We start from the raw sequence: 24,911 nt of genomic DNA on the forward strand, positions 1-24,911 counted from the left end.
TCTGCTAAACTCACGCAGCCCTTGCACTTCTTTCCCCAGAACATCCAGAGCCTGACATCGCTGAAGAAAAAGAAGAAGAAGAAGGCAGCGGCTGCAAAGGCCAAGGACCTGCAGGCAGCGTCCGGGGCGTCCTGGAGCGGGGACTTGGCTGGTGGCAAGCTGGACGTGGCTCCCGTCGACGTGGAGTTCTCTCTGCCCAAGTTCTCCAAGCTGCGCAAGGCCAAGAGCGCAGGAGAAGTGGCCGTTTCGGAGCCCAGCCCAGACATCTCTCCTCGCCTCTCCTCCCTGGAGACCAAGCGGCGCAGGCTGAAGTTCCCCAGGCTGAAGGTGAAGGAGGCTGCGGCAGCGAGAGCCAAGGGGACCGGGGGCTGGCTGGAGGTGGGCCTGCCCAAGGCTGCGACGGAGGCGAAAGCAGCAGGCGGCCTCTCCCGCTTCAGCGCGCCCTTCGGCAAGGCCAAGGGGGCGGGGGCCAAGGCAGAAGGCGAGTTCCAGGCCCCGCAGGTGGAGCTCGACCTGCCACTGCCCAAAGCTGGGCCCGGCAGAGAGTCCCCCAAAAGCAGAGTCCAGGCCCCCCAGTTTGGACTGCCCAAGGTGGAGGCCGCCCTGCCCAAAGTCAGCGGGGTGGAGCTCCCGGAAGGGGGTCTCCAGGGCGGGCTGAAGCTGCCTGCGGCCGAAGTGGCAGCCCCCAAGGTGGACGTTGACCTGTCCTTCCCTGGGCTGGAGAGAGCCGCCCCAGAGATGACCCCTAAAGGGGAGGGCTTCAAGATCAGGGCCCCCAAGTTTGGGGTCTCTGCTGAGGAGGCGGAGCTGAAAGCACCCAGCGTCAAGGTCCCAGCTGTTGAAGTGGCCCTGGGCAAAACGGAAGAGCGGGAGGAGAAGCTGAAGGCGGGGGTGGCCCTGCCCCCCCTGGAGGTGGGGATCCCCTCGGTGGAGCTGGGGATCCCCCTGCCCAAGGGGAAGGCTGAAGTGGAGCTTCCGAAGGCCAGAGCAGAGGTCCCAGACGTCTCCGTCAAGGTGCCTTTGCTCAGCCTGCCCAAGCTGGGCTCCAGAGCCCCCCTGGAGAAAGGGGAAGAAGAAGGCAGGCTGCCCCAGGTGGAGCTCAGCATGGGGAGGCATGAAAGCCCCAAGGCGAAAGCCAAAGGCCCCAAGATCCAGCTCCCAGGCTTCGGGATTTCCCTGACGGAACGCAAGCTAGAAAGCAAAGAGGGGGCCGTGTTCCCCGAGGTGAAGGTTCCATCTCTGGACATTGCTCTCCCCAAAGTGGGGGAGGTGCAGCTTCCCAGGCCCATGGTGGAGGTGGCAGCCCCCACCGGGAGGCCGAAGTCAGGAGAGGTTGCTGAAGGGCCCGGGTTCAAGTTCCAGGTGCCCCAGGTGTCTCTCCCAAAGTTTGACCTCTCTGCCAAGGCAGACTCCCTGCCCCAGATGCATGCCCAGGTGCCCAGGCTGGAAGGTGAGGCCGGCGTGAAGGTCAGCGTCCCCAAGGTGGACCTCTCCTTGCCGGCAATGCGGCTGCCGGACATGCAGCTGCCCAAGGCCCCTGTGCCCAGGCCAGAGTTGGATATCTCCGTGGAGAAGCCGCGGGTGGAGGTGGCTGTCCCTGCTGCTCGCCTGAGCTGTCCGTCGGCGGCCGTGCCGGCACTGGACATTGACTTGCCCAAAGTTGGGCTTGAACTGGATCTGCCAAAGGTGGAGAGAGAGCTGGCGGCCTCCGAGCAGCTGCCCCGGGGCCACGAGGTCAAGCTCAGGGTGCTCTCACCCAAGGCCGTGACCAGAGACTTGGAGGTGGAGATCAGCGTCCCCACGTGCCAGGGGGGCCTGCCAGAGGCAGAGCCAAGGGAGAGGGTCTCGGGGGGGCCTGATGTCAGCGGGATGGTGGCCAAGATCCCCAAAGTGGACCTTTCTCTGGGAAAGGCCCTGCCGGGAGAGGAAGGAACAGCAGAGAGCAGCCTGGCTGTGAAGGGCCAGCCTTTGCTGGAAGTGGAGGGGGCCAAAGTGAAGCTGCCCTCTGTCGAAATCCCGTCCGTCAAGATCCCAGATGTGACACTGGAGGGCGGCAAAGCCCTGGAGGCTGAGGCCAGCATCAAGGCGCCCAGATTTACGCTCCCCAAGTTCAGCATCCCTGGCCCCAAAGCCTGGAAGGCCAGCCCAGAGGCCTCAGCACCTGAGGCGGAGGCTGGCATGGAAGCCAAGCTGAAAGTGCCAAAGTTTGGGATTTCCTTTCCCAAATCGAAAGGGGATGTGGAAGGGACGGCACCCAAGGCAAGGGCAACTGCGGCCCTTGAGGTTCACGGGGGGGTGGAGCTGCCAGCGGTGGATGTCACAGTGCCGGCGGTGGACGTGGACCTTGGCCTCCCCGCATGGCCCGGTGAAGAGCCTTCCGGCACCCCCTTGCCCGAGGTTGGCACTGAGGTGCCCGACATCAAGCTGAAAGTACCCAAGTTTTCGCTGCCCAAATTCCGGGGCAAAGGCAAGGAAGGGGACCTGGCGTTTGAGAGCCAGGAGGGCAAGTTGAGAGGGAGCAGGGAGGCCCTGGCAGGAGACCTGGGCACAAAGGTGCCCGAAAAGGAGGCCAAAGGCTCCAAGTTCAGGATGCCCTCGTTCGGCCTCATGCGCAGGGACACAGCGGGCATGGAAGAAGCCAAGAAAGCCCCTGGCAGCCCCAGGGAGAAGCCCAAGGGGGGCCCCTTCGCCAAGATGCCCAAGCTGAAGCTCTCCTCCCCCAAGGTGGAAGCAGACCCAGGGAAGCGGGCACATCTCCAGGCCCCGCCCGAGCTGGAAGTGAAGGTTCCCCAGGTGGAGCTGCCCAGGATCGGGGCCAGAGATGAGGTGGGGCTGGCCGTGGGTGCAGAGAGCCCTACCCTCAAGGTGAAGGTGCCCTCTCTGGAGATCTCCATGCCCAGCAGCAGAGGTGAAGGGGAGAAGCCGGTGGTGGACGTCTCAGAGGCCGACCTCCGCGGATACGAGGGGGAGCTGAAGATCCCCAGGGTGGGCATTTCCACCCCCAAACTAGAGCTGGAAGTGAGTTTACCCACAGCCGGGGTGGAAGAGCCCATGCTGCCAGCAGAGGCCAAGATCAAACTGCCGCAGGTGGAGCTGCCAAGGTTTGGGAGAGCGGAGGAGGGTGGGGCAGAGGTGCAGCTGCTTGGGGAGCGCAGGCTCAGCTTCGGGGAGGAAGGTGGGGAAGGGGCGGTGGACACCTCCCTCCTGGGCACCAAGATCCGGTTGCCCAGAGTGGACCTCTCCTTGCCCAAGGGGCGCCTGTCGGATACGGAGCTGCCCCTGACAGCAGAGGGGGGAGAGGTGGTCCCTGAAGGGTCAGAAGCCAAGTTCCGGATGCCGTCAGTGGGGCTGCCCAAGTTCTCTGCCCCCCGAGTGAAGGCCCCTGAGGTGGAGCTGGATGTGGGCTCGGAAGCAGGGAAGGGGACACGCACCAAAGCTGGGGGCCCGGTCATCAGGCTGGCCAAATTTGGGGGCTCCACCTTGGACAGGGAAGCGGAAGCTGAGGCGGATTTGCCCCGAGTCCCACAGCTGGAGCTGAAGGCCCCCAAACTGAGAGGCAGCACAGAGGCGCTGAGCCCCGAGGCCAAGGAAGCCGCCCGGATCAAGATGCCCTCTGTGCCCATTGGCTTTGGCCTTGCCAAGGGGGAAGGGGAGGCCCGGGGGTCCCCCGAGGAGGGCAAGTTCAAGATCAAGCTCCCGTCCCTGGGCCTCTCCAAAGCGGGTGCAGACACCCAGCCCCTCTGCCCCCCACCTGAAGGGGCGGACTTCTCCTTCAAGATGCCCCAGATTGCCCTGCCAGATGTGGGCTTCTCGGTGGACCAGGAGGGGAAGAGTGAGGCTGCCCGGCGGGAAGCAGGGAAGCTGCCAGATCTGGATGTGGAAGTGGGAGGGTTCGAGGCCAGGCTGAAGGCGCCCCAGATCAAGGTGCCAGCTGTGGAGCTGCTGGGCCCCCAGGGGGATGGCGCTCCCTCTCCAGGCCGGCGGGGCTCAGGCGGAGGCGAGTTGGAGGGGAAGAGAGCGGCCTTCCACGTGCCCGGCGTGGAGCTCTCGGCCCCCAGCCTCAAGGCGCATGCAGAGTACCAGGTGGAGGGGGCCCAGCTCCGCCACGGCAGCTCCCAAGAGCTGAGGGGGGGCCGGAGCGGGGAGGCCCCTGAGGCGGAGGCCGGGAAGAGGTACAAGGTGAAGATCCCCAAGTTTGGGCTGTCTCTCCCCAAAGGGGGAGCAGAAGGCGGGGAAGGAGGACCCCCTGGCCACGAGGGGGAGGCCAAGGCCAAGAGGCCCACGTTTGGGCTGGGGAGGGCCAAGGGCAGAGGGGCGGAGGGGCTCCTAGAGGGGGAGGAGGCAGATGGCAGCAAGGGGGTGATGGCCAAGCTGAAGCTGAAGCCCCCCACCTTTGGGCTCTCCCTCTCACCCAAGGCCAAGGGAGGCGGTGCCGAGGTCAATGGGGAGCTGGAGGACGGCTCTCCCCTGAAGATGAAGGTGCCCAAGCTGGGCTTCTCCAAGGGCGAGGGGGGTGCCCAAGTCAACGGGGAGCAGGCGGGGGCCTCTCTGCACAATGGGGCCAAGCTGGGCAAGATCCGCCTGCCGCAGGTGGAGCTCTCCTCCCCGCCCAAGATGGCAGGAGCAGACTTGGAGCTGAACCTGGAGCTGGTGCGGGCAGAGGAGGCCAAGGACGAAGCCCTGGGGGCCGGCAGGGGAGCCTTGGCGGCCCTCAAGGCGGCCAGGTTCAAGTCGCCCAAGATCTCCTTCTCGGGCTTCAGGAAGCGCACTGGGGAGGGGGATGCTGGGGCCGTGGTCTCCTCGGCTGCCCGGGTGGAGATGTCTTCTCTGGAAGCGGCTGAGATGGGCGCCAAGGGGGAGAGGTCCCCAAAGTCCGGGTTTCCCAAGGTGACCCTGAGCCCCAAAGCTCAAGGGGGCCTGGAGGGGGGCTCTGAGCAGGGCGAGGGGAGTTTGAGGATCAAGCTGCCCTCAGTGGGCTTCTCTGGAGAGCATGAGGGGCAAGTCTTGGAGGGCAGAGTGGTGGGGGCCAGAGGAGAGGCAGGGGAGGCAACTGTGTGAGTGGGGCAGCTGCCTAGGGCCCTCCTGCACCCCGCCCCACTTCCTGTGTAATGCTTAGCACTAACCACAAGGGGGCGCCGGCCTTGGCAAAGGAGTGGGGGAAGCAATCAGAGGCCCCCCAGTCACTGGAGGCTTCCCACCTGCTTTTGCAAGCCTACCATGAAGGCGCCACCCTCCTCACAGCCGGGGGTGGTGGTTTCTTTTTGTAAAAAACCAATGTGAATAAATCCCCCCAGTGCCACCCCCTGGCCGGTCTTCCGGTCTCCCTCTCCTTGTGCCCCCACCCTGCCCCAATCAAAGTCCCAGCCAGCAGCTGCCCCACAGGCCTTCCTCCGCCCATCTTGGGGCCTCAAGGCAGGCGGGCAGAATTTGGTGGAGGGCCAGGCTGGGCTCAGAGGTCTGCTTTCCTCTCCTTGCACTGGGAAGCTTGTCTACTAACTAATGGATAAAGGGTTGTTTGGAAGACTAAGCCATCTCTACCCCCACCCTGTTTTGAAATAAAGCCAATTTAAGAATTGGGGACAAGGTGGAAGGAGAATCTAATGCATCTTTGGTTGGGAGTGTCCAGCAAGGAGATTGGAGATGGTTGCCAGTCAAAGGGTAGTTTAAGACGCAGGAAAAAGACAGTTCCTCCCCTCTTGTGAAAGAGGGGGGGCAGCTTCACAGGAAATTTCCAGCCATGGCATTGGGAGCCAGAAGAGAAATCCTGGAAGAGGACACTCCAGGCTCATCTAGTCCAACCCCTGCAATTCAGGAACCCTGATTCTTAGTCCCGCCAGCTCCCTTGAGCTGGGCAACTCAGATGCCTGGAGCAGCGCCCCGTTGGAGAGCAGCCTTGGGTCGCCTCTGGAGCTGGCTGGACCTTTTGGACGGCTGTTTCCATCCCGCCTGCCTTCTGCTGGCAGACCCAGTTGGGAGTTGTAGTGCAAAGCCCATTGAGGGGGGCTGGTTCTGGAGGGCCGGCTGAAGCCATTGTGCTGTGCCCCCCGGCCTGGCAAGGCCTCCTGGGCCAGCCCCCCTCCCCCAATATCGGGCCTGTGTGTTTCTGAGGTATTCCCCTTCTGAAGTATTCCCCTTCTGAGTCTGAGATCCTCGAGTTGAAGGGACCCCAAGGGTCATCTAGGCCCGCCCCCTGCAATGCAGTAAGTGCAGCTAAAATGTTCCCTTGTGAGGTCTGGACTAGGGGGCGTTTCAGGTGGTTTTCAAGTTGGAACTAACTTTTGGCACAAAGTGTGTGTTGGGGGGCTCTTTTCAGTGCCAGGATCCAGTGTGCTCTCTTGACCTGGAGCCCAATCCCTCTTCTTCACCCCTGTAAAATGGAGCCTTCCCCTCTTCCTCTTCTTCTTGCAGGACCCCCTTGCCTTCCTCTTTGCTCAGAGTCAGAACCAACTCTCTCTCAAGGGACCCTGGAGCCAAACTCTTCCAGAGTTTTCTCTTTCTTCTCCCACTCCTCAGCATTTCCTTCATGGGGGGGGGGGGTGTTTCGCCAGCAATCCCCAACTTTACTTGAATTTGGAAGGGGTCTGAGATAGGAACAAGGGCTAAATTGTGACTTATACCCACCCACCCACTGACCTTCTGCCTTATTTTAAACAGCCATGAATTCATCCCAGAGCCACAAATGTAAAGTATCTCCTGAGTTCCCCCCAAGGGGGGGCACTTTCAGGTGTGTCAGTGAGGGAGGGGGTGGGGGTGCAGGGACCTCATTCAGGTGTTTACATGCCAGGAAGGGGCAGGGCGGCGGGGGGGGGGGTGTCTTAGCTTCTCAAGCAAAGGGTGGGAAGGAATACTTTCTTATTGCTCTAGAGATGTACAAAAATCTGTTGTCCTAATTTTTAACAACACAGGCCTGCTGTGATGGGCTTCCTTTTTTTCCTTGCCACTAAAAAATTCCATTTAACTGCCTCTTTGCCGATTGTTATGTTTAATTACTTTTTTTAAGGTAAAGATGTTACGCTGTATCTTTGAGACACTGTACTTACTGCTGCTTTTTTCTATTCTGGGTTTGAATAAAAATTAATCTGTGGACTAACGTTATTGCTTTTTGTGTGGTCCTTTCCTGTTGCTTGATATACACGGACGCTTAGTTTGTCCATGGCATTTAGTAAAGGTAAAGGGACCCTGTCCATTAGGTCCAGTCGTGACGGACTTTGGGGTTGCGGCGCTCATCTCGCTTTACTGGCTGAGGGAGCTGGCATACAGCTTCCGGGTCATGTGGCCAGCATGACTAAGCAGCTTCTGGCGAACCAAAGCAGTGCACGGAAATGACGTTTACCTTCCCACCGTAGCGGTACCTATTCATCTACTTACCCTTTGACGTGCTTTCGAACTGCTAGGTTGGCAGGAGCAGGGACCGAGCAATGGGAGCTCACCCCGTCATGGGGATTCGAACCGCCAACCTTCTGATCAGCAAGTCCTAGGCTCTGTGGTTTAACCCACACCGCCACCCGCGTCCCTGATTCCATGGCAGTTACATCCCACTGTTTTCTCCAGGGGGCTCCACGTGCCCTATGTATGGTTCTCCCCTTCCCCATTTAATCCCCGCAACAGCCCTGTGCGGTGGGTGACACTGAGAGGCAGCTACTGGCCCCCCAAGGGGGATTTGAACTCTTGTCTCCCAGGTCCCCGTCCGACACTCTAACCACTGCCCCACCCTGGCTCCTGTCCCTCTGCAGTCTCCTTTCTCTCTCCCTCTCACTACCCAGACACGGCCAGGTCTGGGGCAAAGGAGATCAGGGGCGGCTGGGGGATTCAAACAAACCTCAAACATCCTGCTCTGCCTGCTGCTTCTCCATCCCATAACTCCTAAACTCTGCAGCTCACCTTGCTTCACCTGCGGAAGAAGAGGGCCCTCTCACCTTTGCCTCTCCTCCTGAGTCCCTTCGTTTTCTGAACAGCCCATGACCCCAGCCTCTAACTTCATGGCAAACTTGCCTGGTTGAATGAGCTTTGAAGACATGCTGATTCCAGAGGATTGGAAGTGTCTAGCATACAGTTTAATAAACATGGGTCTGGCAACCAGTTTTGGCAACCCAACTCTAAATCAAATGTCAACACTTATGGAATCCAGGAATTTTGGGCCATTTGGCACTTATAAGAATGTCAGTGTGTTCAGAACACACAATGTCATCAGAGGTGGAATAAAATGCTTCCTAGGAAAATCCCTTTGACTGCTTCTGTGTTGTTTCAAAGATAACTTCACTAACAGATAAGAACATATGATATTTATTGCTGAAATATAGGAACAAAGCAACATATGCTACAATACAGAATACACAAGCAAGCGGAATACATACATTTGTATGCAATGTCTCCGAAGCGTGTCTCCCCACTCCAGCTGCTCTTTCAGCCCCCGGGGACCCGCTCTTGCTGGGACAGGGCTCCCCCGATCTGGTCCCTTCGCCCCCCCCCCATAAGCCCTCCCCTCGAAGGCTCCCCGTTCCCCCGCCCGGACGCCCCTTCCCAGCCCCGGAGCCCCAGGCAGACAGACGTGCTCCTCCTCCCGGACACGGGTTCCCCTTTCCCACGCACACGCGCCCAGTCCCGGCTTCTGGGTCCTGCTTCTTCCCCGCCAGGCGCCCCTCCTCTCGGCCCAGGGGCCCCGCACCCTCTCGGGCCCCCCCAAGGACCCCCCACCCATTCCGGGGCCAGGCGGGCCCAAACGCGGCCTCTTCCCCAGGGAGGGAGCAGCTCTGCGCCTGCGCGACGCCCGGCGCTCCTCCGCGCCCCGCTCGCCAAGGGTTAAGTGGCACCGAGGTGGCTTCCTAGAGAGGACAGGAAATGAAAGCGGGGACAGCTCCCCTCTACGTCACGTCCTGCAAGAGGGTCTCCTCGTGGAGAGCGGCCTCGCCCTCGCCTGCGGGCCTTTGGTGGGTCTCCTCTCTGTTCCGCCTTGGGGAGAAGGGGGAGGGGGGTCCAGGGCTGCCGGGGGGGGGGGGCGCAGGGAAACCCGTGGAACTCCCTCCCCCAGGAGCCAGGGGGCCCCAAACCGGGCCGGATTGAGGTCGGAGGAAGGTAATGGGGCCCTTTCTCGGTCCAGCTGTTCTGGGGCCGCAGCAAATGGTCGCTGTTTTTTGTACTGAATATCTGCAAGATGGTAATTTACGGACCTCATAGGTATCTCAAGCCATTTGCATTTAGCAAAATATGTATTTTATCAAAGTCATTGTTGAACTGAAATACAGTGAGGAAGTATATTAATAGTGAAATACAATGAAGAAGGATATTAATAGTGAAATCATTAAGCTCTAATTTAAAATGATTTTTCTTCATAATGCAAACACATTGGCATAGGGCAATAACAAAAGTTCCTTCAGAAACACAATTTACAAAGACTCATAATCAAGTCTCTAGAAACTTGTGATAGCATGAAATAATAAGAGGTGTAAATATATAAATAGCTTTATTAATATGAAATTAAGTGTTATAACCTGTACAATGCAATTGTAGTTAATACAATGTGTTTTTATATAATATCAATGCAGTATCACCATAGTAGTCCACACTGTTCATTGGGACAGCAGACTTTTGTACCCTGTTACACTGACTGAGTGTAAATGACAGTATTTCTAGTAATATATCACATTCATAAATAATACCGATACTATATATGCCTGTACATCAAAAAATTATTAAACAGGACTAATTATATTAATGCATCTACCCAATACCCATTCAGCTGCATAATTTTATCATGATTCATTGTATACTGTGGATTCAAACAGTACACAAACATGATCTAAATTACAGTACTTTGCTTGCTTTTGCCAAAGCAAAATCACTGATGATATCATCAAACGATAAACTGCATAGCTTGTCATTTTCTGTGCACATGATGCTGAGGTAACATAATTTATCTTGAAACTTTGTTGTTCTAAATTCATTTTTTATCCTCTTCAGCTGAGAAAAGGATCTTTCTCCATGGCAATTTGCATTCATCATTCTCAGAATTGCTTCTACATTAGGGAATGCTGACTGGAGCTGGTCATTGAATGCCCCAGGAATCCAAGGCAGGAGAGGCCCTCCTGGAAAGGAAGCAAGCGGAGGGTGGGCGCGAAAGAGGCAGCCCCCACCCTTGAGTGATGAGAGTTGCTAGGGGACCCGCTGACAAGGAGGATGGAGGCCATGGGCGTAGCCAGGATTTCCGGGGGGGGGGGGGGCAGCCAATGCATCTGCTGGCGGGTGGGGGGGAGAGAACCTAAATTAATTGTGTGTTTTCAAAGATTTTCAATATTTTTTTAGGATCTAGTGGGGCAGCTGGATGGTGTCTCTTAAGAACTGGGAGCATCCTTAACAAACTACAGTTCCCAAGATTCTTTGGAGGAAGCCATCTTGCTTGGCAGATGGTTAATGAATTGGTTTGAATACAACCAAAAATGCAGGCTAGAACATAGTGAGCAGAGAACAGAGAGCATTCCACATGGCAAAGCCCTTGTGGTTGTGCTTAGATTAAGAGTGAGTCATGGGCCTTTCTCCTCTTCCATTGCCAATTAAATAATATAAAGTGTAGGTCTGTTGATGAACTTAGGCCCAGAAATGAACTGGCAACCAATGCAGGTATTTTAAAACAGGAATTACATGTATGCCAAAGGATTTTCGTGGGTCTTCAATGAGGAGGGGTAGATGCCACCTGTCAGGCTTCAGGGAATCCCATCCCTCCCCCAGTGACCAGCCAAGAAGTCAATAACAAGAAGAGTTCCTACTGAGTCCTTTATTCAATATTTACAGAGAGAGACTTTGAAAAGCGCCTCTCCATTGCAGTAATGGCGTTGTTCTGAGTAAAGTCCCACCTGTCTCTCCTCTTCTACATCATCCCTGCGTCAGCTGATGTGTGCTTTCTGCCTCTGAGCTTCCTGTTCTCTTAATGCACTCTCAATGCACCCTTGGTCCTGGGAGAAGGAGGGTCAGGAATGCTTTCTAAAGACACGGAGTCTGTCAGCTGTCTCTCCCCTGGTGCTGCTGATTCTTCTTCCTGCTGCTCTCCCAATATTTCCCAGCTTCTCCCCTCTGCAGCCTCTGAACTATGACCTTCTGCAAACCAGTATTGTAAATCTATACTGTCCTCCTCTTCTCGGGAAGGTTCAGGAGGAGGGAAGGTGATCTCCACCATTCCTCTTGGGTCCAGTCCCTGACACCACCTGGAGCCTGTTGGAGAAAAAGGTGGGATAGAAATGCCATTAGTAAAACAGGGAACCCAGTTGAGAACCCATCCGCTGCATTTGAGTCCAGTTTCTGAGGCGTCTTCCAGGGCAGTTCCACCCAGAGGGTCTTGCAACCATCCCATTGGATCCAGAGCAGGAAGTCCCATGGCCACATCCTGTCTGTGCCAAAGGGACAGTGGCTGGAGCTAGACATGGGCCCTCCTGCTTACCAAGGCCACCCAAGCAGATATGGCTGGATTGGGGTGAAGCTCTGGACTATGAAGTGGGGTTGGGATACAAATGACTCACTTGTCATTCACAGTTATGACTTCTTCCTCCTCCTCCTCTCCCCACGCTTGCTCAGAGAACATTCTTCTTCTCTTGGCTGTGAATTGATCTTATAATAGAAGAATGTGTTTGATTCGTAGGATTTGTTGCACCTTGCATTAGAACTTGGCAGAGGACCAAGGGGCTTCTTCCGATCTCTTGGAGACTTCCTGGGAACACAGATGGATGAGCAAGACTCAGCTGGTGCTGAAGCAGGAAGAGGCCATGCCATGGAAACGGGGAGCAGTGGGGGATTCTGTGAAAACTCTGTGCAGAAGATCCTGGGTGAGGAGGACACCCTCCACTCAGCTGTGCAGAGCCAGCTGCTCAGGCAGTTCTGCTACCAGGAGGCCAAAGGACCCCGAGAGGTTTGCAGCCAACTCTACCACTTTTGCCACCAGTGGCTGAAGCCAGAAAGGCACATGAAAGCTCAGGTGTTGGACCTGGTGATCTTGGAGCAGTTCCTGGCTGTCATTCCTCCGGAGATGGAGAGCTGGGTGAGGGAATGTGGAGCGGAGACCAGTTCCCAGGCGGTGGCCCTGGCCGAAGGTTTCCTCCTGAGTCAGGCAGAGGAGAGGAAGCAGGCAGAGCAGCAGGTGAGAGAGACTTTCCTCTGGATACTCCCAAGGGGCTCCAAAGAGGAGGGAGAGTATTCCCAAATCATTGCCTAATGGCCCATCCTTTTTTGGAAATCTACTACTACTGCTACTGCTATTATTGTTGTTGTTGTTATTTTAATACCACACCCATGTGGCTGGGTTTCTTACAGCACATAGAAAAGCATAATAAGACATCAGATGTCTTCTAAAAGTTATGCAGTTCTTTATCTCCTTATCATCTGATGGGAGAGTATTCCACAGGGTGGGTGCCACTGTCGAGAAGGTCCACTGCCTTTTTCCCTGTAATAATGATGATGGTGATGATGATGATAGTTTATTGTTTATATCCTGCCTATCTGGCTGGTTTTCCCTAGCCACTCTGGGTGGCTTCCAACCAAATATTAAAAACACAATACAGCATTAAACATTAAAAATATCCCTAAACAGGACTGCTTTCAGATGTCTTTTAAAAGTAAGGCAGTTGCTTATTGCCTTGACATCTGATGGGAGGGCATTCCACAGGGCAGGCACCACTACCGAGAAGGTCCTCCCTGGTTCCCTGTAACTTTGCTTGTTGCAGAGAGGGAACCAGCAGAAGACCCTCAGAGCTGGACCTCAGGGTCCAAGTTGAACGAAGGGGGTGGAGACGCTCCTGTGGGTATACTGGGCCTTTGAGGCCGTTTAGGGCTTTGAGGTTCAGCGCCAACACTTTGAATTGTGCTTGGAAACATTCTGGGAGCCAGTGAAGATCCTTGAGGACCAATGTTTCATGGTCCTGGCAGCCAGTCCCAGACACCAGTCTAGCAGAAGCAGGAAACAGCTTTCACCTCTGTCCCCGAAGGCGCTTGCCTCTTCCATTCCTTTTCTACTCCTTCTCCCCATTCTCTGTTTTGAATCCATGTTGCTCTTTCAGGGGAAGGATCTTTTTGCAGAAATGGGTCTTGATTCTTCTGAGGCAGAGAAGACTCCGCTGGACGCCAGAGTGAGGCCTCTGGGTAAGGAGGAAGGAGTGTTTTCTGCGTTTTGTCACATTCTCTTGGTTTTGAAACTTATCTGTGAGTTCTTTACATCTTTTAGGTGAAGACACTTGGAGTCCAGAGCTCAAGGGGGGGGGGGAGATGTATTTTTGCACAACTAATATATGAAATGGGTACAAATGTCTAAATGTACTCAGCAAGGGAGACTTTTACAATAGTAATTTTTATTAGTTTTCAATTACAGTCCTATAATAGCCTCATTATAACAATGCCAAATTACTATACAATTACTAATACCAATCATTCAGATACCAAATTATATAATTTAGGTGGGACCCCCCCACCCCCCGCTAATACCGATGGTTTGATGATTTTCTTTATTTCTGCATTCCAAAATCTTATTAATTTCAATTACACTTGTCAGGGCTGGCTCCGGGTCCCAGCTCACCAAGGACCAACGCTAGCCGATAGTACAGTATCAAAGTCTTTATTGAAGAATAGTCTCCATTTACAAGTCTCAGCGTCCCAGCCCTACGTCTGGACTCTAGACCGGCGAAGCTCTGTCTGGATCTCCACCCCCCGTGCACCAGTTCAAGACTCTAATCTTACTCCACCTCTTCCTTCTCTCTCTCTTCCTCTGGGTCTTACTACCCCCCGGGGTCTCATTCCTCCTGGACTCTTCCGATGCGGAGCTAGACCCCTCTGACTCCTCCCCCTCTCTTCGGCGGGCTTTAGGACCTGGCTCCTTACCCGGGCTGCCCACCTTGCCGCCCTCCTGTACATTTGAACTTGGCGCGCGTTTTACTTTCCGGATGACCATTTCCTCGCTCCCTGACGAGGGTGTGGCCACTCCTGCCTCACGTTCTCCCTCTGCCTGCGCGCTCCCTGATCCCGATGCCTTGGACTCCTCCCCCCTACTGCACTCTGGGGGGGACGCTGGTCCGGATTTCCAGCTGCTACTCTCTGAGTCCCCTTCTTCCCGAGGTGTCCCCCTGGGCACTCCCCTTGCCCTGACCATGGGGGCCCCTTTCTGTGAATCCTCCGAGTCACTGGAGAGACTCAGAGATCTTGGACTACTGTCGCCGCTGACATTTCCTTCCGACTCCTCCCCCTCGCTCTCTGTTTCTTCCCTCTCCAGTGACTCTGCTCCTGAACCCCTGACATCCATCCCCCCCTCGAAGCCCCCCCTTCCCCCCTCCCCTTCCTCCGGCGGGGGTGCTGGGTGCTCCGTCGTTGTGGGGGTGAATGGTGGATACAGTTCGTCCCCCGTGGCGTGCATCCAGTTAGAGAAATCCGGCTCGTCCTCCATGTCTTCGCCGACCTCATTCTCCTCTGCTTCCATCTCCGTGCCGCCATGCTCGAACCCAACGTCCTCCCCCATCACGTCCATGTCCCTCTCACCCTCGTTCCCCTCTGGGTCCGTTGCCTGCCAAGGGCCCCTCAGCCACCTCTCCTCTCCTCGATTGTCCCACCAAAACGAGCGGTCTGAGGCAAACCCCGAGGGCGAGCCCTCCGGTGAACGTGTGTCTAATGGTGGTTCTTCGTCCGAGGTAAATCCCTGGAACGTGCTGGTAGAAAGCGTGGGTGTGAAAAGCCAGTCGTCGAAATACTCGGCTGGCATGGGCCTGTGTGGGAACAAGGCATGAAACTCCTCTTTGAGGAGAGGCTCGTCCAGGGCATAGTCCGGCACCCAACTGTTGGCGCTGGCCGGGGTACCTTCCCTTGCGAGAAAATATTCTACTCCCTCTTCCCCCCATCTCGAGTCCAAAATCTCTGTGACCTGGTTGATGGGTTCCCTTCTTGGCGACTCCCTCCTTGGGGGGATCTCCTCATACCGGTCTGGTGCCGTGCCCTGCGCCTGAAATCGGTGAGGTGCTTTGTAGGGCGTGAGCACCGACCTATGGAATACTGGGTGCATTCTGGATCCTTCCGGAAGTGTCAACCGGAAGGCCACCGGATTGATCTGTGCCTCAACTAGGTAAGGTCCTAGCTGCTTATGTCCGAGTTTCTTCTTAGCTAAGGATCTGGTCGGCACTGCGTGGGCCGCTAACCACACCCAGTCTCCCACCTGTATGTCTTCACCAACCCTCCTGTGCTTGTCAGCCTGCAGTTTGTATGCGTGCTTTGCCAGCTCTAACTGCCTCCTAAGCTGCTCGTGGACTTCCTGCAATTCCGCCGCCAAGACTTCCGCTGCCTGTGGCTCCCCCTCCCCCAGTCTCTCTAATCCCGGGAAGGTTCTGGGATGCCTCCCGTTGTTGGTGAAGAACGGCGTCACCCCTGTGGACACGTGCTTCGTGTTGTTGTAAGCGAACTCAGCGAGCGGCAGGTAGTCCACCCATGTCGTCGGCTGTTGATTTGCGTAGCATCTCAGGTACTGCTGCATGACGGCGTTGACGCGTTCCGCTTGTCCATTGGTCTGCGGGTGTCTCGCCGACGCTAGGTTGATCTTGACGTTCAGGAAACCCATCAGCTTCTGCCAGAAGCTCGAAATGAACTGGCGCCCCCTGTCGGACAAGATAGACCGTGGCAGTCCATGCACTCTGAAGACGTGGTCTATGAACAGTTTGGCGGTCTGTTCTGCCGTGGCGACCTTCGCGCACGGAATGAAGTGGGCCATTTTAGTGAACATGTCCACCACCACTAGCACTGCCGTTTTACCCCTTGAGCTGGGTAAATCCGTGACAAAGTCCAGGGCCACCCTCTCCCACGGTTCGCTCGGAGTCTGCAGCGGTTCGAGCAGTCCCGCCGGAGGTTTGTGGACTGACTTGGCCCTTTGGCAGGTGTCGCACCTCGAGACGTACTCCGCGACTTCCCCCCGCATCTTGGGCCACCAAAAATCTCTGGCAACGAGTTCTGCCGTCTTCTCCTTGCCAAAGTGCCCGGCGGTGGGTGCGTCGTGTAACTGCTGCAGTACTTTCGCCCGGAGGTCGTCTCCCGGTACGTAGAGGGCCCCTCTGCGGATGAGCAATCCGTCTCGTACTTGGAACTCGTCGTCCTTCACCGTGCCCTTGTGCACCTCCTCCATCTTGGCTTGTGCAAAGGGGTCCCTCTGCAGTGCTCGACGGACCGCCTCCAAGTCCACGGTTGCTGCAGCGCACGCCCACGCTTTCGGAGCGAAAATGTGCTTGGCCGCTGCTGGTGCCGCCTCTTCGAGGTATTGCGGCTTCCTGGACAGTGCATCCGCCATGATGTTGTTGTCGCCTGGGATGTATTCTATCCTGAAGTCGAAATCCGCGAAAAATTCCGCCCATCTGATGTGCCGCTGGTTTAGGAATCTTGCCGTGCGCCAGTACTCCAGGTTCTTATGATCCGTGCGGACCTGCACGGTGTGCTTGGCCCCGACGAGGAAGTGTCGCCACGCCTTGAATGCTGCATGAATGGCCAGCAACTCCCTGTCCCAGATGGTGTAGTTTTGCTCCGACTTGCTGAGCTTCCTAGAGTAGAAGGCACACGGTCTCCAGTCCCCATGCGGGTCCTCCTGCAACAGTACGGCGCCCACGGCTCTGTCTGAGGCGTCTGTTTCAACCCTCATCGGTTTGCTGGGATTCACATGCAGTAGCTGCCCTTCGGACGAGAAGAGACGCTTAAGGTTCTGAAAGGACTGCTCCGCTTGCTCCGTCCAGATGAACTTCTTCTTCTTAGAGCTGAGCGTGTCAGTAATGGCCGCCGTCTGCATCGCGAACCCCTTGATGAACTTGCGGTAAAAGTTGGCGAACCCCACAAACCGCTGGACCTCCTTCCGATTGCGCGGGCTCTTCCAGTCCAACACTGCGCGAACCTTGGCGCTGTCCATGGCAAGCCCCTTGTCCGACAGCTTGTAGCCCAGGAAATCCACCTCCGTCCTGTCGAACTGGCACTTCTCCAGCTTGGCATACAGCCGATGCTCCTGCAGTCTCTGCAGAACTGCCTTGACGTCACCTTCGTGGGCCTCCTCCGATTCTGAGAATATCAGGATGTCGTCCAAGAAGCAGACGCATGTCTTGTAGAGGAGACCCGCCAGGACGTGATGCATGAAAGCTTGAAAACAGTGGGCGCCATTTTGTAAACCGAAGGGCATAACTCTGTATTCATATGTGCCCAGGGGCGTGAACATGGCAGTCTTCCACTCGTCTCCTTCCCGTATGCGAATCAGGTTGTACGCCCCTCGCAGATCCAACTTTGTAAAAACGCGTCCTTTCCTCGCCGTCGCCAGCAGGTCATCTATCTTGGGCATGGGAAAGGCCGCGGGCTTGGTTCTGGAATTTAAAATTCTGAAGTCTACCACAAGTCTTTTTTGGGGCGTGTCCCTCTTCTTCACAAAGAATACAGGACTGCCCCCCGCTGCCTTCGACTCCCGGATGAAACCGCGCTTCAAGTTGAGGTCTATGAACTCCTTGAGCTCCTGCAGCTCATCCTCAGACATGGAATACAGTTTCCCGGCTGGCAGCGTCGCTCCTGGCAGGAGGTCAATCTTGCAGTCATAGGGCCTGTGGGGGGGCAACTTGTCCGCTTCCTTCTCGCAGAAAACCTCCAAAAACGCTGCATACTTGCGAGGCACTGCTTGCAGCGTTCCTAATTGTAGCTGCGGGTCGTCCCCTCCTTCTTCCGGGCTAGGAAGGATGCAATGTTCCGCGCAATAGGAGGAGCCGAAGGTCAGTTGGCGTTGGTACCACGCCAATGCTGGGCTGTGCCTGTGCAGCCAACTCATGCCGAGGACTACCGGCGTGTCCGACAGGTGTGTGACATTAAAGCTGATGACTTCTCGGTGATTTCCAATCCGCATCACCATTGGTTGCGTTTGTTGCACCACCTGCCCCCCTAACAAGTCTCTGCCATCCACCGTGACAACGTTCAGGGGCAGCGTGGCTGGCAGCAGTGGTATATTGTGCTGCTGAATGAATTCCTGTCCCATAAAGTCAGCGTTGCTGCCGGAGTCAATGGTGATCGGCACCTCCAGAGTGCGTCCATTGGGCAGTTGGAGAGACGCTGTAAGCTGCACCACTGGTTTGGGTGGGAGGGGGTCTGTGGGTTGCAAAAGTGCTGGGGATTGTTTCATTGACTTGTCTGACTGGACCCCAGTGCCTCTTCCTCCAGCCAGACTCTGTCGTTTAACTGTTGCTGCGTTTTCAATTGAGCTGCTTCAGCGACTGTTGCGGAGGCTGCAGTGTGCTTGTGGAGCCTCTGGGGACACTCTTTCGCCATGTGTTGAGCACTGTCGCAGATGTAGCACTTCCTGTTCCCTCTAGGAGGCTTCGTTTTGGCTGCTCCCGGTGTTAGGGCTCTGTTAGCTGACTGAGCCCTGGCACCTCCTATCTCCATCGGCTCTTCTCCCCCTCCCTGCGAGGGTGTGGAGTGCGCACGCGCTGCTTCTCTGGGAAAGAAGGGAGGTGCTCTGGCTGGTGCCCTTCCCCAACGCCCTTCTTCCCTGTTGCAAGGACGTTCTTCCAGATGCACCCCGATCTCCAGAGCCCTCTGGACTACCTGCTGGGTGCTCCTTGGTCTCTCCCCTCTTCCAATCTCCGCTTTTACATCTGCATTCAACCCCTCCCAAAAGAGGTCTCTGACTGGCGCAGAATCTTTTTCCCACCCCAGGGCATGAACCAGTCCGAAAAATCGAGTATGGTACTGCCGCACGCTGGCTTTGCCTTGTTTAAGTCCATGTATGTCCCTCCTGGCAATATCGACGTCTACCTTTGATAAAAAGCATGAGTCCATTGCTTTAATAAAAGCCTTCGCATCTTGGAGCGCTGGATCATTGTCCCTCCATAGATTCCGCAGCCACGTTTTGGCTTCCCCATGCAAATGGGACAAGATAAACCCCACTCTCTCTCTCTCATCTCTAAAGTCTTTGTCAAGTAAATCCAGCGCAAACAGCAGGTCTGCTCTGAAGTTGGGGTACTGCTGCAAACTCCCGTCGAAATGCGATACAAGGCTTCCTCCCCTTCTCCCCAAACCTATGCCTTCTGCCTTGGCTCCCGTTTGCCCCTCTTTGGAAAGCACGTCCAACCTGGCCTGGAGATCCCGGCAGGAGGTAACCATCTCCTCCTCTCTCTTCCTGGATGCAATTACCTCAGTGCTGAGTTGTGTCACCGCTTCTTGCAGGGCTTTTATCTTCTCTTCCGTCGTCATATTGCCTGAGTTTTGTGAGCTCTGTAAGCACCCCTCCTCTGTCCTCGCTGCGCCGACTCACGTGGCGAGGTTCTTGGTGCCAAAACTTTAAAATTGGAGACAGAGCTTACTGTCAGGGCTGGCTCCGGGTCCCAGCTCACCAAGGACCAACGCTAGCCGATAGTACAGTATCAAAGTCTTTATTGAAGAATAGTCTCCATTTACAAGTCTCAGCGTCCCAGCCCTACGTCTGGACTCTAGACCGGCGAAGCTCTGTCTGGATCTCCACCCCCCGTGCACCAGTTCAAGACTCTAATCTTACTCCACCTCTTCCTTCTCTCTCTCTTCCTCTGGGTCTTACTACCCCCCGGGGTCTCATTCCTCCTGGACTCTTCCGATGCGGAGCTAGACCCCTCTGACTCCTCCCCCTCTCTTCGGCGGGCTTTAGGACCTGGCTCCTTACCCGGGCTGCCCACCTTGCCGCCCTCCTGTACATTTGAACTTGGCGCGCGCGCGCGTTTTACTTTCCGGATGACCATTTCCTCGCTCCCTGACGAGGGTGTGGCCACTCCTGCCTCACGTTCTCCCTCTGCCTGCGCGCTCCCTGATCCCGATGCCTTGGACTCCTCCCCCCTACTGCACTCTGGGGGGGACGCTGGTCCGGATTTCCAGCTGCTACTCTCTGAGTCCCCTTCTTCCCGAGGTGTCCCCCTGGGCACTCCCCTTGCCCTGACCATGGGGGCCCCTTTCTGTGAATCCTCCGAGTCACTGGAGAGACTCAGAGATCTTGGACTACTGTCGCCGCTGACATTTCCTTCCGACTCCTCCCCCTCGCTCTCTGTTTCTTCCCTCTCCAGTGACTCTGCTCCTGAACCCCTGACAACACTCCAGTCAAGATAACAATCATTTATACAACAACTGCAATATTAATGACTTCCATTCATTTTGACACATTAAATAATATATAAAACTACAAGTGAGGCACTCCAGCTATATCCTTATTCTTCCTGTGTGTGGCAATCTTTCTGTTCATGATGTTTCTTCCTGTCCTTGTAAAATGTTCTGTCTATCTTTTCCTGGTTGTTGCTGTTCTCCATCATTCCTTGGGCAGAGCTAATATCCCATTGTGGTTTCAGAAATTCTCCATTGCGCCGTCCCATGCTTCGTTGTTTGGCAACTTTAACAGCAGCTGCAAAAATCACACGGTCCCAATAAATAACCTGTTTTTGCCACTTTTCTTCTCCGCCTGGGAAGGAGAGGGATCTGTTGAACTGCAAATGATTCAGTAATGAATTTTATCAGCTCCTTCACAACTTGCAGATTGCTTACATCCCTCTATCTGGCCGAATATAAACGCACAGTTATCCAATTAAATTAAATTCCAAGTCCTTTTAGCATTATTCAGTTCAGTCCATAAATAATAAAGGATAGGGAAGAGTCAGCTCTTTTCCATAGTAAACATTTTGTAAAATAGAACATTTTGTAAAATTCCTATTATTGCACACAAAGTTCCATTTGATGTTATATTCCATATCTGCAATCCAGTTTCATCCCTGCTCACCTGTACATATATAATTTGAACTAGCATTCATGGTGGGTTGCCAAATCATAAATGTAGAGAAGAAAACTTTATATAAAGAATCCGTAGGCTTCCGTTCCCCCCCCCAATCTTTTGCACCAAATGAAGTCTTCTCTCAAATTCAACCCTTAAAGACCTTGCAGCTGTTTCAGTCCCACAGTTTATGATCTCATCCCTTCCAGCAACATCTGTACATTAGTCCAAATTGAGCTCCAATTGACAGGAAAACCTCTGCTCCTTAATGGCTGCGAAGGAGGGTTTTCAGCAGGCGAAGGGCTTTCGCATTCAGCGCCTCCCTGCCTCCCACAACCCATGCCGGAGCGAGAGCCAGGTACTGAGACGAACTGGGAGTGAGTGAAGCCCATTCCCCCCTGTCCCTGGGGGAACTTGCGAGGAGAATTACCCTCAATCATCCTTGTTTTTCCTTTGCCAACGATCTCCCGCTGCCCCATTAAGGCAGAGCGGAACCGGAAGCTAGCAGGGGAGACTTTGACGAAGCCCCATCTGTACTTAGAGATGCATTGTTTCACCTCTGAGAGAAGCAGGCACTCACGGTTTCCACTTACCTTTGTCTCTCCCAGGTGACGGAATGATGCCACCAAGACCTGCTCCTTCATCTTTTCATGGTGGTGGAGGGGAGGCAGCGGCTTTGGACCCAGATCAGGTAGGGGGAAGGAGCCTTGTGGGGAAGGACTGCTTGGATGCAGACTGGCTGGATGCAGAGGAATGGTGGGAGGAGCCAGAGAAGAGGGAGCCGACTGGGAGGAGGAGGAGGAGGAGGAGGGGTCTGAAGCTGGAGAGGGAAGAGGGCTCAGGGAGCAGAGGGAGTCTGTGGCAGAGAGCAGCCCAGCCTCCGAGGCAGAAGCTGCAGCAGGAGAGAGGGATGAGGAAGGCAGAGAGGGGTCTGGCCGCTGTAGACAACAACAGAGCCAAGTGTAATGGATCACATGAATGTTCTCTAAGAGGACAGCCTTTTTCCTTTTCTGTTAGGATACAGTTTGCTTTGAAGATGTAGCTGTCTATATCACAGATGAGGAGTGGGCGTTGCTGGATCCTGACCAGAGAGCTCTGCATCAGGAGGTCATGGAGGAGAATCGTGGGATGTGGGACTCTCTCAGTAAGGCTCCCTATTGGATCATCCTATCTGTTTTGTAATTCCAGACATCTCTCTATGTGACGAACCTCTGATATTTTGATGGGGCTCAACAGCCCTACCCACGCCACCTGGGATGCTAACACTCCCACAGCAAACCTTGGATGGAGGGCTATTGATTGTTTTCCCTGTGAATATTCTTCCTCCAGTTCTGCCTTCTAAAACCCTGACCAGGATGTCTGAACTGCCCAGGCCTTCTTAAATGTAGGCTTCAGAGTGATTTGAGGTGTTGAAGTAGCTTCAGTCAAGTTTTTTGCTTCTGTTCTTGCTTTTGTGTCTCTCTTTGGTTGACCAAAGAGTCGACTGACATTGGAGATGCCACAGATTCCACAACTGGACCAAACAAACTCCATCCCAGAAAAGAGCCAGGCTTTTTGAATCTCAGGCATTGAACATCAAACATTTAAAAATTCCCCATACAGAGGTGCCTTCAGAAGTCCTCTAAGTTGCATAGTTATCTCCTTGACATCTGATGGGAGGGCGTTCCACAGGGTGGGTGCCCCTACCGAGAAGGCCCCCTGCCTCGTCCCCTGTAACTTCTTGCAGTAATGTAACATTTAAGTAAGGGCAATTCAGTAGTAATAATGCCAATATGACAAGTTTCTGCTGCATGCTGTGATGTCAAGAATTTAAGAAAACATCCAAATTGCTTTAACGTGATGCACATCATAATTATATTTTTTTAGCCACTGAAGTTTAAATTTGGCAGCTGCTACACACATGTGTTCAATACACAAAGTGTGTTTTTCAGCACACAGAAGTTCACGTTTGCCATTTTTGTTCCCCTACTCTTACATCGCCCACTACAAGGCAGCTGACTAAGACCATGCCTGTCCAGTGTCAGTGTTCCCAAATATTTCACCAGCTCTTAAAATTTGTTTAGATTTATTACTGCATATTGAACTGCGTGAAAAGGACAGTAGTGACTTTGGAAAAGTATGGGAACCATTTACAACATTCCTACAGAAACAAAACAAAAAAATTGGATTCATTGGCAGTTTACAGCTTTATTGGTAGAGAACAAGAGAACCCCTGACACAATGTGACAAAATATTATTTTATACAAATAGCAGAATGTAATATATGAGGTAATAAACCAGAAATGGAAGCTGAGGGAAGTCAACAGGGTGGGGAGAAACTGGAAAATGAATGTTATTGATAGTGGATATTTGTTACGAGAAAAAGAAAACCAATAAAATTTATTTTTAAATAATTACTGCATATTGAACAACTTAGCATATTGAATATATCTTAATTTTGGACAGGAAACTTTCCAGCACTGGCCACCATTTAAATAATAATAAAAGTACATTTTATTCATGAAGATAGTACAGATCCATATTTAAATTTGAACAAAAAGATGCTACCAAGTTAAGGTAAAAATAGTTAAGAGAGAGAAAACATCTAATATTACACTTGATTTGTTTATGAAAGTAGACATTTTTACAGAACAAAATGAACATTACAACATCTAACTCCCTTCAGTTCTTTCCCTGTCACAAACCTTAATGAGCATTCCTCCATAATTTTGAGCTGCACTTCTTCCCTGGACTCTAATCCATTTGCCTCTGAGTTTCAGGTGGTGATAAATTGGAAATGAAGAACAAGGGAGAGCACAATGAATTCCACACAGTGGAGGAGCCATATCAGGATTCAGACTGTGGAGAGAGCTTCAGTCAGAGCTCCCATTCCTCTTCCCATCAAAGAAATTCCCTTGAGAAGAAGCCCCATCAGTGCTTGGAATGTGGAAAGAGCTTCAGTCACAGGGCCCATCTCACTTCCCATCAAAAAATTCATACAGGAGAGAAACCTTATCAGTGCTTGGAATGTGGAAATAGCTTCACCAGGAAAGAAAATCTCACTTCCCATCAAAGAATTCATGCAGGGGAGAAACCCTATCAGTGCGTGGTGTGTGGAAAGAGCTTCAGTCGAAAAGAGTGCTTCACTTCCCATCAAAGAATTCATACATGTGAGAAACCATATAAATGTTTGGAATGTGGAAAGAGCTTCAACAGGAAAGAAAATCTCACTTCCCATCAAAGAATTCATACAGGAGAGAAACCTTATCAGTGCTTGGAATGTGGAAAGAGCTTCACCAGGAAATTATATCTCACTTCCCATCAAAGAATTCATACAGGGGAGAAACCCTATCAGTGCTTGGAATGTGGAAAGAGCTTCACCTGGAAAATAAGTTTCACTTCCCATCAAAAAATTCATACAGGGGAGAAACCATATCAGTGCTTGGAATGTGGAAAGAGCTTCAGGAGGAACTCAGATCTTACTTCCCATCAAAGAATTCATACAGGAGATAAACCCTTTAAGTGCTTGGAATGTGGAAAGAGCTTTACTTGGAAAGAAAGTCTCACTTTCCATCAAAGAGTTCATGCAAGGGAGAAACCCTTTAAGTGCTTGGAATGTGGAAAGAGCTTCACCTGGAAAATAAGTTTCACTTCTCATCAGAGAATTCATACAGGGGAAAACCCCTATCAGTGCCTGGAATGTGGAAAGAGCTTCACCAGGAAAGAAAGTCTCACAGCCCATCAAATAGTTCATGCAAGGGAGAAACCCTTTAAGTGCTTGGAATGTGGAAAGAGCTTCAACTGGAAACTGAGTTTAGCTTCCCATAAAATAATCCATACAGGGGAAAAACCGTATCAGTGTGTGGAATGTGGAAAGAGATTCATTAACAGCACCAAACTCACTTCCCATCAAAGAATTCATACAGGGGAGAAACCCTATCAGTGCTTGGAATGTGGAAAGAGCTTCACCTGGAAAATAAGTTTCACTTCCCATCAAAGAATTCATACAGGGGAAAAACCCTATCAGTGCCTGGAATGTGGAAAGAGCTTCACCAGGAAAGAAAGTCTCACAGCCCATCAAAGGATCCATACAGGGGAGAAACCATATCAGTGCGTGGAATGTGGAAAGCGCTTCAGTCAAAGCAACAATCTCACTTCCCATCAGAGAATTCACACAGGGTAGAAACCATTT

The 24,911-nt window shown here is 53.5% G+C and overlaps 2 protein-coding genes across 3 annotated transcripts in view; both read left to right on the forward strand.

The window, feature by feature from the left end:
• The window catches only part of PRX (periaxin), a 28,192-nt gene extending 21,102 nt beyond the window's left edge, over positions 1–7,090 (forward strand). For both annotated transcript variants that reach the window (XM_083454656.1, XM_083454655.1), the window contains exon 6: positions 40–7,090. In XM_083454656.1, coding sequence (XP_083310782.1) covers positions 40–5,058 — 5,019 coding nt within the window. In that variant the 3' untranslated portion in view covers positions 5,059–7,090. The remainder of the gene's footprint in view (positions 1–39) is intronic.
• LOC310683566 (uncharacterized protein) lies at positions 5,641–24,907 on the forward strand (the record flags this gene model as incomplete). Its single annotated transcript, XM_083453499.1, has 7 exons — positions 5,641–5,658; positions 8,634–8,927; positions 11,627–12,121; positions 13,038–13,119; positions 21,349–21,431; positions 21,758–21,884; positions 23,500–24,907. 7 exons carry the CDS (start codon positions 5,641–5,643, stop codon positions 24,900–24,902), a joined length of 2,502 nt encoding a protein of 833 aa, XP_083309625.1. The 3' UTR covers positions 24,903–24,907.
• Positions 24,908–24,911: the final 4 nt, after the last annotated feature.

This window comes from Podarcis tiliguerta (assembly GCF_965153285.1).
Source record: "Podarcis tiliguerta genome assembly, chromosome: 8".
Classification (NCBI taxonomy): domain Eukaryota; kingdom Metazoa; phylum Chordata; class Lepidosauria; order Squamata; family Lacertidae; genus Podarcis; species Podarcis tiliguerta.